This window comes from Ranitomeya variabilis, chromosome 7, assembly GCF_051348905.1.
Source record: "Ranitomeya variabilis isolate aRanVar5 chromosome 7, aRanVar5.hap1, whole genome shotgun sequence".
Classification (NCBI taxonomy): Eukaryota; Metazoa; Chordata; class Amphibia; order Anura; family Dendrobatidae; genus Ranitomeya; species Ranitomeya variabilis.
Genome location: NC_135238.1, coordinates 21,489,544 through 21,507,309, shown reverse-complemented (window position 1 = coordinate 21,507,309; position 17,766 = coordinate 21,489,544). Strand labels below are relative to the sequence as shown.

Here is a 17,766-nt window from a genome sequence, read left to right as displayed (position 1 = left end):
TGACCATTAGATTTAGCTGTTAGTAGGTCATTAGAGACTTTAGTGAGGGCAGTTTCAGTAGAGTGTAAAGAGCGGAAGCCAGATTGAAGAGGGTCGAGAAGAGCGTTATCTGAGATAGCGGGTAAGACGGGAGTGGACCAGGCATTCCAGGAGTTTAGAGATGAAGGGAAGATTAGAGACAGGTCTATAATTAGCGGCACAATTTTGGTCGAGGGAGGGTTTTTTAAGTAATGGATGTATGATGGCATGCTTAAATGAGGAGGGAAAAATACCGGAAGTGAGGGAAAGGTTGAATATTTTTGTTATGTGAGAGGTGACAGCCGGGGAAAGGGACTGGAGGAGATGTGACGGAATGGGGTCACTGGTGCAATTGGTCGGGCGCGAAGATGCAAGGAGCCTGCTTACTTCTTCTTCTGTAACTGGTTCAAAGTCAGAGAGTGAACTAGATGCAGTGGGGGAGGGAGGACAGTGCCTGGTATGAAGAGATTGGGAGATGATTTCCTGGCGAATGTGGTCAATTTTTTCTTTGAAGTAATTGGCCAGATCGTCAGCGCGGAGATCTGTGGTTGGGGCCTGCTCTCTTGGGTTGAGTAGGGACTGGAAAGTGTCGAAGAGACGTTTAGGGTTATTGGACATTGAGGTGATGAGGGTGTTGAAATAGGTTTGTTTGGAGAGGTGAAGGGCAGAGTTGTATGTTTTTAGCATGAACTTATAATGGATGAAATCTTCGGGTAGATTAGATTTACTCCACAGACGTTCGGCGCACCTGGAGCACCGCTGCAGGAAACGTGTTTGCAGCGTGTGCCACGGTTGTCGCCGTCTGTGTCGAGTTGCTCTATGTATAGGAGGAGCAGCTTCATCCAGGGCACTTTGCAGGGTTTCATTGTAATGCTTCAGAGCAGAATCAGGACATGAGATGGAGGAGATTGGGGCCAATGAGGACTGCAAGTTCTTCATAAGTTCTGGGTGTTAATGGCCTGTATGTTTCTATAAGTGTGGAAAGTGGGGGTGACCTGAGCGGGATGGCAGTTCTTGATAGAGAATGAAAGAAGGTTGTGGTCAGAGAGCGGGAGAGGGGAGTTTGTGAAATCATCCACTGAGCAAAGCCGGGAAAAGACCAAGTCGAGGGAGTTTCCATCTTCATGTGTTGGAGAGTTAGTATGATGTGAGAGGCCGAAAGAGGAGGTTAGAGATAAAAGGTGAGAAGCAGATGGGTAGAGGGGAGAAGCAATGGGGATGTTGAAATCACCCATGATGAGGGTGGGGGTGTCACGGGAGAGAAAGTGTGGAAGCCAGGTGGCAAAGTGATCCAAGAACTGATGAGAGGGGCCTGGAGGACGATACACCAATGCCACTTGCATGGAGAAGGGGATGTAGAGTCTGACAGCATGGACCTCAAAGGAAGGGAATACAAGTGAGGGTGCTTGGGGGATAACTTGGAAGGTACATTTGGGTGAAAGGAGCAGACCAACGCCTCCACCTGCTCTGTTGTCTGATCTTGGGGTATGAGAAAAGTGTAATCCACCATATGAGAGAGCAGCAGCAGCGGTGGTGTCTGACTGCTGGATCCAGGTTTCAGTAAGAGCCAGGAGATTAAGAGAATTAGAAAGGAAGAAGTCATGAATGAAGGAGAGTTTATTACACACAGAGCGAGAATTCCAAAGAGCACAATTACCTTAGATTTATCTTTACAAACAAATCCACAGCATTTTCGCAACAAAATTTGTATCCGTTTTTGATGTTGAGGATTTTGGTGTGGATGTTTTCTGCTGTGGATATTCCACATAACCCTGAAAGTAACACAACACTGGAAATAATATAGAATTATTTTACTCCAAAAAAAGCAAAAACAAATAGGTAATTACCTTGAGCGTTAAGATGGGGAATGCCGCTAGAAAAGTTTCAGCCAATGAACATAAGTAGTAAAAAGTTTCTGTTAAGTTACAGCAGTAACACTTTGGTCAAATCAGAAGGAACAAGAGTCATAAAAAAAAAAGAGTAAGCGTTATTTTATGGAGTCCATTCCTCTTTATTGTGTGGCTGTAAAATGAATAATGGAGCCCGAATACGGCGTTTATTTGCATATAAATGAACGTTACAAAAATTTCTATTTAATGGTGTTTTCAGTATTTTATTGATCTCTAAAACACTGCAAATAAGCGCATGATTTCTCAAAGTGACAGGAATAAATGTGCTTATAGCAGGAGAAATCTATAGGCTATAAGGAGTAATGGTTGAAGTTGGGGGCTACATAAGAAAGAGCTGCCGAGAGGAACTATATGGTGGTGTGACTGCAGCAATTGTCACAGGCTCTGAAATGCACGCAAGCCACTTTCTACAACAATTTTGCACTAATGTACTCCAGGCCTCCCTTCTCCCTGGAGTGATTTTATTTACCGTAAGTCTGAATTTTTTTTTGCACAAATCTTGTGACCCTTTAGTGGTAAAATCTGCACCAAAAAGTCGCAAAAATGTTAAACTTTGTATCATAAAAGTGTTATGTCCTTTTCTTGCTCTACAGCTGGGATAATGAATCCATCCAACTAGCACAGAGCTGGATACCAAGAGAAACCGGTGGGTATATATTTATATTTCACAGCTTTACGTCTCTGTATTAAAGAATTAGGGCCACCATACACAATAGGCAAAAGTGGGCTGAACCCATCGATATCAGCGGCCCTCGACTCTACACAGACAGATGATGTCCAAGGAGAAAATGGTTTCAATTTTAATCCTTTTGTTACTTAGGAAAAAGCAGCTGCCAACGTCAATTGGTAGCGGCTTTCTTCCCTCTCCCTTTTGAAAACACATGAATGATCCTGTCTATGGGGGAGTCAATAAATACAGCCAAATAAGGGCTTAAATAAGAATACTTGTACTCCTTGAAAGAAAGCAGAGAACTTGGAAATGGTCAGAGACTGAAACACAATCAAATTAGCAGAATTTTTCATTATACGGTGATTAAAACGGGATTACTGGATTTTGTAATAATTGGGCTAAGATCAAGAAATTTAATTAAAAAAAAACACATTTCTCTCCTATTCAAACCTCCATTACTCCAATTCTATAGAAAAGATGTCACGTCCATCATTCACTTGACAGCTGCTGACAACCACTGTCCTTAGTGGTCAGTGCTTGCCTGTAGCAGTCGCTAGATATGCTGCACCGGCTGGAAGCACCAGAGCAGCACTGGAGAGGCGGGATGGTGAGTAAAATCATTTCCTAGCCACAAACAACTGTACGTTAGACTACTATCACACTAGCGTCGTGCACTGCACGTCGCTATGCGTTGTTTTGTAGAAAAAACGCATCCTGCAAAAGTGCTTGCAGGATGCGTTTTTTCTCCATTGACTTGCATTAGCGACGCAGTGCGACGCATTGCCACACGTTGCAACCGTCGTGCGACGGTTGGTCGTGTTGCGTCGGACCGTCGCCACCAAAAAACGTTGCATGTAACGTTTTTTGGTGCGTCGTGTCCGCCATTTCCGACCGCGCATGCCCGGCCGGAACTCCGCCTCCTCCTCCCCGCACCTCACAATGGGGCAGCGGATGCGTTGAAAAACAGCATCCGCTGCCCCCGTTGTACGGCGCTTCCACAGTATGCATCGGTGCGCCGCGACGTTCAGTGCACAACGCTAGTGTGAAAGTAGCCTAAAACAGAAAGAAATCAACAATCTTGGCACAGAAGGGTTGTCTTCCACGACCCCCAGGACGGTCCTAGGTTACATGATCACATCACTTGATACCAGAACTTTACAATCTGCCGATCTTATGTTTAACCATTGCTGGTGAGATACTAATCAGAGTCTGTTCCATTCGGTTAAGTTTTATTTGCATCAGAGATACGCATAAATTACGATTCCTTCCGAAATTCGATGGTCGCAACGGTCGTGTCCAAGACTATATTTACAACAAACCCAGGTAAGGATTATATAAGGATTAAAGGGAACGCAGCGGCATGTCTGTTTTAGTAATTACTTGTATTCCCCATGCCTCCCCCAAAATATAAAGAAAAAACCGTTTATTACAACTCTGCGCTACGTCATTTGTTATTCCTCTTGGAAATGTATGCATAAATTGACAACTGGGTGTTATTATTCCCTATTTAATAGGGTGCGTCCCTACTCAGTCTGACACTGCCAGGACTAATTGCTCGAGCTCCAGTAATAAACGTCATAGATATAATGTCTGTCTTCCTCTATCAAGAGGAAAGCCGCCCCGTGAGCTGAGAGTTGTCCATGGTCAGATTATCAGCTTCATACAAGGACTTCTTTATTTTCCAGCATTTTCTATGACTGGGTACAATTTTACATTTTATTTTCACCAGACATGCCAGAGGCGTTCGCCTTACTGAGATATGCAAGAGATTGCGCGGAGAGTAGACTTTTTGTGGAAGAAAATGAGGATCCTTTTGGAGAACCCATAAAATGTACGTAGAATCGAACAGCAGTTAATATTGGTCTGCACGTCCTAATAATTGAATTTTGGTTTCTTATTCAGTCTTATTGCCCTCAGTATTTAACATAGGGCATCATTGCCTCAGTGTACAACATCCGGCCCTATCGCCCCCGATGTATAACATTCAGCTCCATTGCCACCAGTGTATAAAAATCAGCCCCCGTGCCCCTGGTATATAACATCCACCCCTCGCCCCCAGTGTATAACATCCAGCCCCATTGCCATTGGTGTCCAACATTCGGGCCAATCGCCCCTGGTGTATAACGTCTGGTCCCCTCAGCCCCGGTGTATAACATTCGTTCCCCGGTGTATGGCAACCGCCCTTTCGCCCCCCCCCGGTGTATAATCTCCGGCCCCTCGCCCCCTGGTATATAACATCTGCCATATGCTTTTACTAACATGTGACAGATTGGCCAGTGGTGAGAGCTCAGTAATACCAGGGCAGAAAAGTCACCAACGCTTTACTGACTACACAACTGCAGGGTCCATGAGCACAAACACTGCGCCCCTGCCAGGAACTTCATGGCCGAGCAGCTGCATGCAGCCGTACATCACCAAGCACAATGCTGAGCGTCGGATGGAGTGGTGTAAAGCCGCCACCACTGCACTCTGGAGGAGACGTGTTCTGTGCAAAGATGGAGGAGTCTGGGTTTGGTGATTCCAGGAGAACGTTTCCCCCTGACTACATTGTGCCCCCTCTACAGATGGTGGAGGGGCATAATGCTATGGGCTGTTATCAGGGGGCGGCCTCGGACCCTCAGTTTCGGTGATGGAAAATCTTAATTCTTCAGTATGAGACATTGTGGACAATTGTAGCTTCAGCTTTGTAGGGACAGTTTGGGGGTCGCCCTTTTCTGTTCCCCATGACTGAGTCCAGTGCACAAGGTCCATATAGACATGGACGGGGAGCTTGGTGGCAGAACACATCCCGTCCACCTCGACCTCATCCGACAGCTATAACTGAGATTATGAGCCCAGGCTCTCCCCAGCATCAGTGTCTGACTTCACAAATGCTAATCCGGATGAAGGGTAAAAAATTCTCAAAGACACTTCCTAAATCTTGCACATTATATGGCTTCGAGTCTCATGGAAATCGATGGTATCGACTGACGATATCTAATCTGTACGGCTACAATTACATAATGTCACGTTAGCAAAGAGCTACAGTTGGGTTATAAAGACGCAGAGCCCAGTCAGTTTTGCCACACGAGCCCCCGATAAGGCCACACTGCTGACCACACGACACCAAGCTGACGGAAAAACTCCTTTTACCAGTATCCTTTATTTTTTTTTAGTGGAGTCTATAAAGGATGTGTATACCGTGCGGCAAATAAAAGAGAGAGCTCTCCAGTCTACTGATAAGAATAATCCCGTCTATGGAATCGCTTTTGCCTTTGTTACCAAGATGAATATTGATTCCACCATTGATAAGATAGTGAGAAATAGATGGTGAGTAACGTACAGCTGGACAATACATTGGGGATTTTTTTCTACACCTTTTATATTAGTCAATCATCTCCAACATTTTAAAGGAGACCTTCCCAAAAAACAATCAAAATATGTGTACAAAAAAATATGGTAAAAGTGTATGAAGTTAATGGCCCAAAGCCGAACGCTGCACTACCGAGCGTTCATGCAATCACTAAATACATAATTGATATACCCAATACACCAGGTCGGACACAAACGTGGCAGCCTCAGGCTGCATTAAATTTCCCATTCTTTCCCCAATATGGCTGCCTGATATTTGTTCCCCACTCCCTTTCCATTGGCCAATTCTCGTTGTTTTCCAGTGATGGGGAGTCTTCCATAGGTTGGGATCGACCATGGCTTGACCTATTTTTTTCCACCCTCGATCCCCCTGCCAGCACTTCTGTCAAGGATAGAAAATGTCCTGAATCCTGCATCATAGATTGTTGTATTTTTTCTGGAGGGACTGACATTGGGTCTTTTTTTTTTATCTCCGGACGCCTGATATACCGTTGTTTTACATGCAGCTCACAATGCCATTACCCAGTGTCCGATCTATCAAAAGGCTGCACCTACACCTTCTGTACCGAGACGTCCGCAGACCTTAAATCTGTGTTCACAACTCTGGATTTGCAAGTGGACATCAGCGATCACACCGGGACGCTGTCTGGTAACCTATCCGGCGTGGCGGCAGAGGATACATTATCATGCACCGTAAGTTTTCCTGTCCTTATTTTACATTTAAAATGACTCTGCATAATATTTCAACTTCTAATTTCCATACCGGGGAAGAATAATTGCCCGCCGTTTCCCCCCCCTGCCGTCGGAGTACGAGTAATGATTTCTCATGGCGTATTTCCATATGTTTGATTTAGGTAGATGGATTTTTCAATTTAACCGAAAACCAGAAGACGTCGCTGAAATGGAATTTTCTACTGGAACGCTGCAAAATCTATCTGAAGGTGAGAAATCGTGTCACATAAAGGATTCTCTAGCTCCCTCCAGCTTTATTACCACAGACCTGGCGCTGACCGCAATTAATATATTGGCCAAGTCAATTTTGATGACTTTATCTGGCATTGCAATTCATCTTAATACCTTTTGCGGTTTCTGGAATTCTGGAAAAATAGCCAATCTCCTTTACTAACCTCATATACGACCTGTTTAATTGCAAATGACAATGTACTAATCACTAATTGTAAACTTTTGTGCTCTTGCACAACTCACAGTAGCTGCCCTTACCCATTAGGATTCATTCACATCCATGATGGACATGAATTTATCATTGGTTTTGCAACTTACAATGGGTCTGCCAGGTTTTTTTCCTCTCTTTTTACAGCATTCAGGTCATTTTTTTTCCAGCCCTTGATTCAATAAAGTCCGTTTATATTTGTGTTAAAATTTCTATTCATGAAACTTTTTCTTTTTTTTTTAATGGCGTCCTCATCAAGGCATCCCCCTTATTGCAAATGAATTTAGCCTGATGATTATCTGTGAGACTGCCATCAAAAATCCCAGCAAACAGCTGCTATCCCATGAGGAACTTGGGACCGGCCATAAAATTCACCTGTAGTATTACACGTTAGTTTAAAAATGTTTTTTAATTATTTTATATAGCTAATGAAATGGACAAATTATCAGGATACTAGGCCATATATCAAACTCAGACTTCTTGTTGTGTACAGTAGACTTTTCAGCAGTCTTATTATTATCACAGAAATAGGATTATGATGAAGAGAACACATCTATCTATACACAGCAGACAACACGCAGGATTCACCATGCACAATAGATTATGTCACAGGTCACCTCCTCCTCTGTACAATCACCGATAATAGCTCTATATACAGCAGACAAAACAAGATCCACCATTCACAATAGATTGTCATAGCTCACCTCCTGTACCATGACTGATAACACCTCTATATACAGTAGATAACACAGGATCCACCATTCACAATAGGTGATGTCACAGCTCACCTCCTCCTCCTGTACAATGACTGATAACACCTCTATATACAGTAGATAACACAGGATCCACCATTCATAATAGGTGATGTCACAGCTCACCTCCTCCTCCTGTACAATGGCTGATAACACCTCTATATACAGTAGATAACACAGGATCCACCATTCACAATAGGTGATGTCACAGCTCACCTTCTCCTCCTGTACAATGACTGATAACACCTCTATATACAGAAGATAACACAGGATCCACCATTCACAATAGGTGATGTTACAGCTCACCTCCTCCTCCTGTACAATGACTGATAACACCTCTATATACAGTAGATAACACATGATCCACCATTCACAATAGGTGATGTCACAGCTCACCTCCTCCTCCTGTACAATGGCTGATAACACCTCTATATACAGTAGATAACACAGGATCCACCATTCACAATAGGTGATGTCACAGCTCACCTTCTCCTCCTGTACAAGGACTGATAACACCTCTATATACAGTAGATAACACAGGATCCACCATTCACAATAGGTGATGTCACAGCTCACCTCCTCCTTCTCCCTGCACAATGACTAATAACACCTCTATATACAGTAGATAACACAGGATCCCCCATTCACAATAGGTGATGTCACAGCTCACCTCCTCCTCCTCCTGTACAATGACTGAAACCCCTCTATATACAGTCATATGAAAAAGTTTGGGCACCCCTATTAATCTTAAGCTTAATGTTTTATAAAAATTGTTTTTTTTTTGCAACAGCTATTTCAGTTTCATATATCTAATAACTGTTGGACACAGTAATGTTTCTGCCTTGAAATGAGGTTTATTGTACTAACAGAAAATGTGCAATCTGCATTCAAACACAATTTGACAGGTGCATAAGTATGGGCACCCTTATCATTTTCTTGTTTTAAATACTCCTACCTACTTTTTACTGACTTACTAAAGCACTTTTTTTGGTTTTGTAACCTCATTGAGCTTTGAACTTCATAGCTAGGTGTATGCAATCATGAGAAAAGCTACTTAAAGGGAACCTGTCACCACGTTTTTGGAAGATGGGATAAAAATAGCGTTAAATAGGGGCAGAGGTGGGCATTACATTAGTGTGTTTGTTATGCGTTTATTACCCACCTAAGTTGCCGAAATACCTTTGCAAAGTCTCCGTTTTCGCCTGTCAATCAGGCTGGTCTGGTCAAAAGGGCGTTGTCTTCCCCCAGATTTTGCGTAGTTTTCCGTTGGTGGCGTAGTGGTGTGCGCATGCCCAAGGTCCCGAATCCTCTGCCAGGGGATTTAAAAGAGCGCGCTGTTCGTTTTCATTGGTGATCGATGGGCGCGGCCATCTTCCTTTGGCCGCGCGTGCGCAGAAGCGGCGCTCTGCTGGCCGCGGCTTCAGGAAAATGGCCGCCGCGATATCCATCTGCGCACGCGCGGCATCCCGCGGCCATTTTCCTGAAGCCGCGGCCAGCAGAGCGCCGCTTCTGCGCACGCGCGGCCAAAGGAAGATGGCCGCGCCCACCGATCACCAATGAAAACGAACAGCGCGCTCTTTTAAATCCCCTGGCAGAGGATTCAGGACTTTGGGCATGCGCACACCACTACGCCACCAACGGAAAACTACGCAAAATCTGGGGGAAGACAAGACGCCCTTTTGACCAGACCAGCCTGATTGACAGGCGAAAACGGAGACTTTGCAAAGGTATTTCGGCAACTTAGGTGGGTAATAAATGCATAACAAACACACTAATGTAACGCCCACCTCTGCCCCTATTTAACGCTATTTTTATCCCATCTTCCAAAAACGTGGTGACAGGTTCCCTTTAAAATGGCCACTTGCAAGTTGTTCTCCTGTTTGAATCTCCTCTGAAGAGTGGCATCAGTGACACCATCTGCAGCAAGTTGATGCTGCAGATCTCTGGAGGTGGCCTGAGGATTGTCCTTGACTGATCTCACCATTCTTCTTCTCTGCCTTTCTGATGTTTTTCTTGGCCTGTCACTTCTGGCCTTAACAAGAACTGTACCTGTGTTCTTCTATTTCCTTACTATGTTCCTCACAGTGGAAATTGACAGGTTAAACCTCTGAGACAGCTTTTTGTATCCTTCCCCTGAACAACTATGTTGAATAATCTTTGTTTTCAGATCATTTGACAGTTGTTTTGAGGAGCCCATGATGCCACTCTTCAGAGGAGATTCAAACAGGAGAACAACTTGCAAGTGGCCACTTTAAGTAGCTTTTCTCATGATTGCATACACCTGGCTATGAAGTTCAAAGCTCAATGAGGTTACAAAATCAAAAAAAGTGCTTTCGTAAGTCAGTAAAAAGTAGGTAGGAGTATTTAAAACAAGAAAATGATAAGGGTGCCCATACTTATGCACCTGTCAAATTTTGTTTGAATGCAGATTGCACATTTTCTGTTAGTACAATAAACCTCATTTCAAGGCAGAAACATTACTGTGTCCAACAGTTATTAGATATATGAAACTGAAATAGCTGTTGCAAAAAAAACAATTTTTATAAAACATTAAGCTTAAGATTAATAGGGGTGCCCAAACTTTTTCATATGACTGAACAGTAGATAACACAGGGTCCACCATTCACAATAGGTGATGTCACAGCTCACCTCCTCCTCCTGTACAATGACTGATAACACCTCTATATACAGTAGATAACACAGGTTCCTCCATTCACAATAGGTGATATCACAGCTCACCTTCTCCTCCTGTACAATGACTGATAACACCTCTATATACAGTAGATAACACAGGATCCACCATTCACAATAGGTGATGTCACAGCTCACCTCCTCCTCCTGTACAATGACTGATAACACCTCTATATACAGTAGATAACACAGGTTCCTCCATTCACAATAGGTGATATCACAGCTCACCTTCTCCTCCTGTACAATGACTGATAACACCTCTATATACAGTAGATAACACAGGATCCACCATTCACAATAGCTGATGTCACAGCTCACCTCCTCCTCCTGTACAATAACTGATAACAGCTCTATATACAGTAGATAACACAGGATCCACCATTCAGAATAGGTGATGTTACAGCTCACCTCCTCCTCCTGTACAATGACTGATATCCCCTCTATATACAGTAGATAACACAGGATCCACCATTCACAATAGGTGATGTCACAGCTCACCTCCTCCTACCATCTTTATCATGACATTTGTCCACATCAGAGCATGCTCAGATAACATTTCTATAAAAAGAAATAGGGTCCTGAGTCTATCTATTGCTGCTAATGTCCATATGAAGAGCAAGTAAGGTAAAATGAGGCCTAATAACCAATAAAATAAATTTCATTTTTTTTTAAAATATAGATAGCAATATGGAAAAAAATAAATAAATACATAAATAAAACAAATTGTAGTATAAATATACAAAAAATATAATAAAAAGTAAATAAATATATAAAAGGTAAAAAATACATTTAACATAAACATATAAATAAAATATACATTTTATTACAACTACATAAAACTATATAAAGCACTATAGATAAATAAAAAATATAAATAAAATATAAAAATATATAAAGAAAAAAATACATTTAAGAAATAAATATATAAATACAATATTAATTTTATTCGAAATAAAAATTTTTAAAAATAAATATATAAGAGGTAAAGAAAAGTAAATGTAACATAAAAGTCTGCCACGTACCGTAGTTTACACCTACATTGGCTGTGCTCACAGTTCCTCTATTACACCAGGTACAACAATAGGGATGGCCATGGGTTCCTATGATATCATGCATCATCATCCCCCATATTACAGTTCCTTTGATATATTTATAAGGCAGATATTTGTATTTTTTTTTTCTACCGTTTCAGGCTGCTATCGCCAGCAATTCCAGGAACGGGCTGCGCGTCACCATTCTGTCCTGCAAAGCAGCAGATCCTAATGAAGCAGCAAAGCACACCAAAGCCTCCATGGGTTAATCACATTTTAATATTAACCCTAACATGTCCACGTTCTGTTTCACACAATGTTTGCATGCACGCTTTGTAAACAAAGCAACTGTTCAAGATATTAGAATTTTTTTTTTTGGTTCCCATGTTGATAAATCAAAATTAAAAACCATTTGCTAAAGTTATTTACATAGTATTAATTACTTTCTATTAATAATACATCTTCATGGAATGTAAGAAAATTACATTGAAGGAACCAGAATAATACTTTAAGCAACTGTAAAACTTTACTAGGACCGTTTCTTAATTTGGAACTTCATGCTAATAATATCATCAATTCCCGCCACCATCTCGTCGTTTTCCTGCACAGCGGCTACGCCTTCCGGGGTCCCCGTTAGTATAAGGTCGCCTTCTTCCAAGGTGATGACTCTGCTGATGTAACTGATGAGAAAAGGAATGGAAAAGATCATGGACGACGTGCTTCCTTCTTGTCTGAGGATGTCATTGACTTTCAGCCATATCTTTACATTATGGGGGTCCTTTATAGTATCTCTGGGGATCAGGTCACTGACCGGACATGACGTGTCAAAGGCTTTTGCTAAAGTCCAGGGAAGTCCTTTCTGCTTGCACTGGTCCTGTACATCCCTAGCTGTCATATCCAGGCACAGGGCATAGCCCTCCACGTGGTCCATCGCGCTCGACTGGGCTATATCTTTGCCTCCTTTGCCAATCACCACTCCCAGTTCAACTTCATGATGTAGATTATTGGTGTAGTATGGCATAAGGATGGGAGCGCCCTCCCGTACGTAGGCCGAAGGGGATTTGAGGAACAGAACTGGTTCTGTAGGCACCGCGTTCTTCAGCTCTTTAGCGTGTTCAGTATAATTCCTGCCAACACAAATAATTTTTCTGCCCCATTCCCAAAACCGGGTCAAATTTTTAGGGGAGGCCATAATCCTTTTTAGAACTTAGATGAAACTACAAATAGAAAAACATGAATTTAGTAATTGGATAAAACTGAATAAATTAGGTTTGGCTTCAGAGTTACGTGGTCCCCACCAATGCTTTACTACATCAACTTTTAGCCACACCTCTGCTTACTCCTTCAGCTTTTAGCCACACCCTGCCTAACTACTTCATATTTTAGCCACACCTCTGCTTACTCCTTCAGCTTTTAGCCACACCCCTGCTTAACTACTTCATATTTTAGCCACACCTCTGCTTACTCCTTCAGCTTTTAGCCACACCCTGCCTAACTACTTCATATTTTAGCCACACCTCTGCTTACTCCTTCAGCTTTTAGCCACACCCCTGCTTAACTACTTCATATTTTAGCCACACCTCTGCTTACTCCTTCAGCTTTTAGCCACACCCTGCCTAACTACTTCATATTTTAGCCACACCTCTGCTTACTCCTTCAGCTTTTAGCCACACCCCTGCTTAACTACTTCATATTTTAGCCACACCTCTGCTTACTCCTTCAGCTTTTAGCCACACCCCTGCCTAACTACTTCATATTTTAGCCACACCTCTGCTTACTCCTTCAGCTTTTAGCCATACCCCTAGAAAAACATGAATTTAGTAATTGAATGAAACTGAATAAATCAGGTTTGGCTTCAGTGACATGGCCCCACCCATGCTTTACTACATCATCTTTTAGCCACACCTCTGCTTACTCCTTCAGCTTTTAGCCACACCCCTGCTTAACTAGTTCATATTTTAGCCACACCCCTGCCTAACTACTTCATATTTTAGCCACACCTCTGCTTACTCCTTCAGCTTTTAGACACACCCCTGCTTAAGTACTTTTTTAAAAATCAAGTAGTGATGTTAAAGGTTTATTCAACCCCCCCAAAAACAAGCTATGCCCTTATCCATGGGATAGGGGATAACTTGTGATCCCAAGATTGGGGATTTGGGACCCAAGAATCGGCATCTATAACACAGCCATAGACAATGAATTGAGCGGAGGTAGAGCAAACTCCACCCTCTGCTCCATTCAAAATGGGAGCCCCAATCTCAGGATTGCTAGGGGTCCTATCAATCGAACCCTATCCTAATTTGATTTTTCTGAAATAGCCCTTTAAAAGGGTATTCCCATTTTGGACAGTTATGGCAAATTCACAGGAACCGATTACAACTTTAGATTTCCTTAGACACCCAGAAATCAGCTGCGATCTGTGGGGAAATCAAAGTCATCAGTTTCCCTGCAGCGCCATCACAGGGAAAATTAGGAATTACACATTGTCCAATCAAATCAATGAGTTTTCTATATAATGCATGACTGGACAGGTCCTCCAGAGCAAGAGACGCTCTTTATAACTGCTCTCCTCTGTGGCCAAAAACTGAGGACCTTCCTCAATTAGCTCAGAATAGAGTGTACGAAAATGGGTAACTAAATTGGACACCCCTTTAAAGACGATATTTAGTGGTGCTGTTTGCTTTCAAGAGATCAGAAAATATTTAAGGCAATGCTCAGTATTAAGACACTGCCAGAAGTTGACCTCCTCGGATCTGCAATTATTTTTCTTTAAGGCTACGTTCACATTAGCGTTGTGTGACGCAGCGTCGGGCGCCGCTGTGTCGCCGCATGCGTCATGCACCCCTATATTTAACATGGGGGCGCATGGACATGCGTTGCATTTGCGTTTTGTGACGCATGCGTCGCTGCGGCGCACGCGTCAGGGCGCACAGGACGCAGCAAGTTGCATTTTTTGTGCGTCCAAAATCAAGCAAAAAAGGACGCATGCGTCACAAAACGCTGCGTTGTGCATGCGTTCACATTTGCGTTGTGCATACGTTCACATTTGCGTTGTGCATGCGTTCACATTTGCGTTGTGCGTTGCGTCGCCGACGCTGCGGCGCACAACGCAAATGTGAACGTAGCCTAAAGAACTTCCTAAGACCCATGAATGTCCTAGAGAGGGAGGTCCCAAAGACTGATCTTCCTAAAGAGAACCATATGTGTTACACTAATGCCTGACCTTCAAGCAGCACGTTATAGATCCTGATCCAGAGAACAACGTTAGAATGAAGTGGTACTGAGCATGTGCAGCCACCTCTGCTCTAGACGGTAGCACATGCTCAGTACCACTTCATTCACACAGGTGACTTTGGGACTCCTGCTCTTGTGATCGTAGATGGTCCTAGAAGTCTGACCCTCAGCAATCATTTGCCATTTATCTTGAAGATATGTTGTTTATGAGAAAAGGAGGCTGTTCGCTGCTTTACACTTCACTGCTCACTGAACTCTGATTCCGTTCTTGCGCTATGAACACTGTTGTTTACATCTCGTTGCCTTGGAGACCGACCACCTTGCTGTCCAGCTATTAAGCACTGTGCTGAAGTTGGCATGAATTAGGAGGTAACAGCGCGCTCCTGCTTCAAAAGTGCTTACAAACTCAATAGAAAGGAGCTTGCAAGCAATTCACATGTTCTGCAGTTTGGCAGCAGTGGTCGTTCTCCAAGGCAACAAGCTGTAAAGAAAAGTGTTAATATCTCAAGAACGGCTACAATTTTTAATAAACAGTAAATTGCTAAAGTGCTTGAATTTCCGAGAACTATCCAACAATACCCATTTATTAAGGTGGGTATTAACCCTTTAGGTATAAGGGCTGGAGGCGGCTATTCATATATCCCACCAGCTGCTAGAAAGCAGAATACTGCAGATGAGACCCAATAAGTATTTTAGGGGATTTTTAAGTGTTCTTGCTGTAGTGTGCAGAGGAGGCGATCTGCAGGGAACATCGGTTCTTTATGAAGTGTCCCTTTAATTACTCAAACCCAGCAGTGACTGATCTCAGGCTGACAGGTTGTTTTAAGACTACATGTCCCATGATGCTTTGCTTCTGCTTTCAGGATGACCTTGAAGTGTAAATATCGGGCGACCTTTCAGCAGATCTGCTCCGTCCACTTCTGTAAAAATGCAGCATAATATACAATTTAAAGTAAATGAACCCCCAGCCCAGAGTGCAGCTCTTACCTTCCAGTGCACATGGAGGAACAGGAAGTGTCTGAGGGGGAGGGTATGGGAGGGGTGTACTGACTATAGCCACACCATAAATCCGTGTATTATTAACCCTGCATGTCACTGACCCAAAACTATTCACCAATAGCTGAGCAGAAGGTTACTGCAATGTACATAGAAGACAGAGCACCCCCTGGACAAGCTTCAGAATGGTACAGTCCCTACACAGACACTGATATCCTGCCTGTTACCCATGGCTGGCGGATACTTCCAATACGTTTATAGGGGATGTCACCCTGGACAATTCCCAGTTCCTAACCTTACTACGGCATCAAACAAGTATTCTCCAATTGTGAAAGAAATCCTCTTAATCAGAGCAGAGATCTGCTGCTAATGTATATTATATTATTATATCTACACACATAGTGTATATATTTAATGTATAGATGTGAGAGAAGATTTTTTAAAGAAAAGGCTAAATAGATGGAAATTTTCTCGATTCCGGTCAATGTCAGACACGTGCACGTTATAAATACTTTTGCCACTATCTGTAAATGTAAAAGGGATATTGGAGCTAAACTTTGAACTCTTTCATGAGATGATGGCAGCTGCTTAGTCATTCAGGGACAAGTAAAAATAATATCTTACTTATTGTAGCATAGGTTCACTTTTATACACTATCTTATCAGAGCTGAACTCACTATTCTGCTGGTGCAGTCACTGTGTACATACATTACATTACTGATCCTGAGTTACATCCTGTATTATACTCCAGAGCTGTACTCACTATTCTGCTAGTGCAGTCACTGTGTACATACATTACATTACTGATCCTGAGTTACGTCCTGTATTATACTCCAGAGCTGCACTCACTATTCTGCTGGTGCAGTCACTGTGTACATACATTACATTACTGATCCTGAGTTACCTCCTGTATTATACTCCAGAGCTGCACTCACTATTCTGCTGGTGCAGTCACTGTGTACATACATTACATTACTGATCCTCAGTTACCTCCTGTATTATACTCCAGAGCTGCACTCACTATTCTGCTGGTGCAGTCACTGTGTGCATACAGTACATTACTGATCCTGAGTTACGTCCTGTATTATACTCCAGAGCTGCACTCACTATTCTGCTGGTGCAGTCACTGTATACATACATTACATTACTGATCCTGAGTTACCTCCTGTATTATACTCCAGAGCTGTACTCACTATTCTGCTGGTGCAGTCACTGTGTACATACATTACTGATCCTGAGTTACATCCTGTATTATACTCCAGAGCTACACTCACTATTCTGCTAGTGCAGTCACTGTGTACATACATTACATTACTGATCCTGAGTTACGTCCTGTATTATACTCCAGAGCTGCACTCACTATTCTGCTGGTGCAGTCACTGTATACATACATTACATTACTGATCCTGAGTTACATCCTGTATTATACCCCAGAGCTGCACTCAGTATTCTGCTGGTGCAGTCACTGTGTACATACATTACATTACTGATCCTGAGTTACGTCCTGTATTATACTCCAGAGCTGCACTCACTATTCTGCTGGTGCAGTCACTGTGTACATACATTACATTACTGATCCTGAGTTACATCCTGTATTATACTCCAGAGCTGCACTCACTATTCTGCTGGTGCGGTCACTGTGTACATATATTACATTACTGATCCTGAGCTACATCCTGTATTATACTCCAGAGCTGCACTCACTATTCTGCTGGTGCGGTCACTGTGTACATACATTACATTACTGATCCTGAGTTATATCCTGTATTATATCCCAGAGCTGCACTCACTATTCTGCTGGTGCAGTCACTGTGTACATACATTACATTACTGATCCTGAGTTACATCCTGTATTATACTCCAGAGCTGCACTCACTATTCTGCTGGTGCGGTCACTGTGTACATACATTACATTACTGATCCTGAGTTACCTCCTGTATTA

The 17,766-nt window shown here is 42.8% G+C and overlaps 2 protein-coding genes across 2 annotated transcripts in view; one reads left to right on the top strand and one right to left on the bottom strand.

Annotated features, from left to right (window-relative positions):
* MEIOB (meiosis specific with OB-fold) overlaps positions 1 to 12,332 on the top strand; it is a 28,748-nt gene extending 16,416 nt beyond the window's left edge. Inside the window, exons 8-14 of the mRNA XM_077274423.1 lie at positions 2,522 to 2,574; positions 3,826 to 3,921; positions 4,328 to 4,429; positions 5,754 to 5,907; positions 6,456 to 6,642; positions 6,804 to 6,890; positions 11,756 to 12,332. Coding sequence (XP_077130538.1) covers positions 2,522 to 2,574; positions 3,826 to 3,921; positions 4,328 to 4,429; positions 5,754 to 5,907; positions 6,456 to 6,642; positions 6,804 to 6,890; positions 11,756 to 11,863 — 787 coding nt within the window. The 3' untranslated portion in view covers positions 11,864 to 12,332. The remainder of the gene's footprint in view (positions 1 to 2,521; positions 2,575 to 3,825; positions 3,922 to 4,327; positions 4,430 to 5,753; positions 5,908 to 6,455; positions 6,643 to 6,803; positions 6,891 to 11,755) is intronic.
* On the bottom strand, positions 11,856 to 15,867 carry FAHD1 (fumarylacetoacetate hydrolase domain containing 1). Its single transcript, XM_077274424.1, has 2 exons — positions 15,816 to 15,867; positions 11,856 to 12,811 (listed from the first exon to the last, which is right to left on the bottom strand). The coding sequence occupies exon 2, from the start codon at positions 12,784 to 12,786 to the stop codon at positions 12,124 to 12,126; it is 663 nt and encodes a 220-aa protein (XP_077130539.1). The 5' UTR covers positions 12,787 to 12,811; positions 15,816 to 15,867; the 3' UTR covers positions 11,856 to 12,123.
* Positions 15,868 to 17,766: the final 1,899 nt, after the last annotated feature.

Bases quoted from the DNA above. Each gene is read 5' to 3' on its own strand.
- FAHD1 (XM_077274424.1), bottom strand. From the start codon at position 12,786: ATGGCCTCCCCTAAAAATTTGACCCGGTTTTGGGAATGGGGCAGAAAA.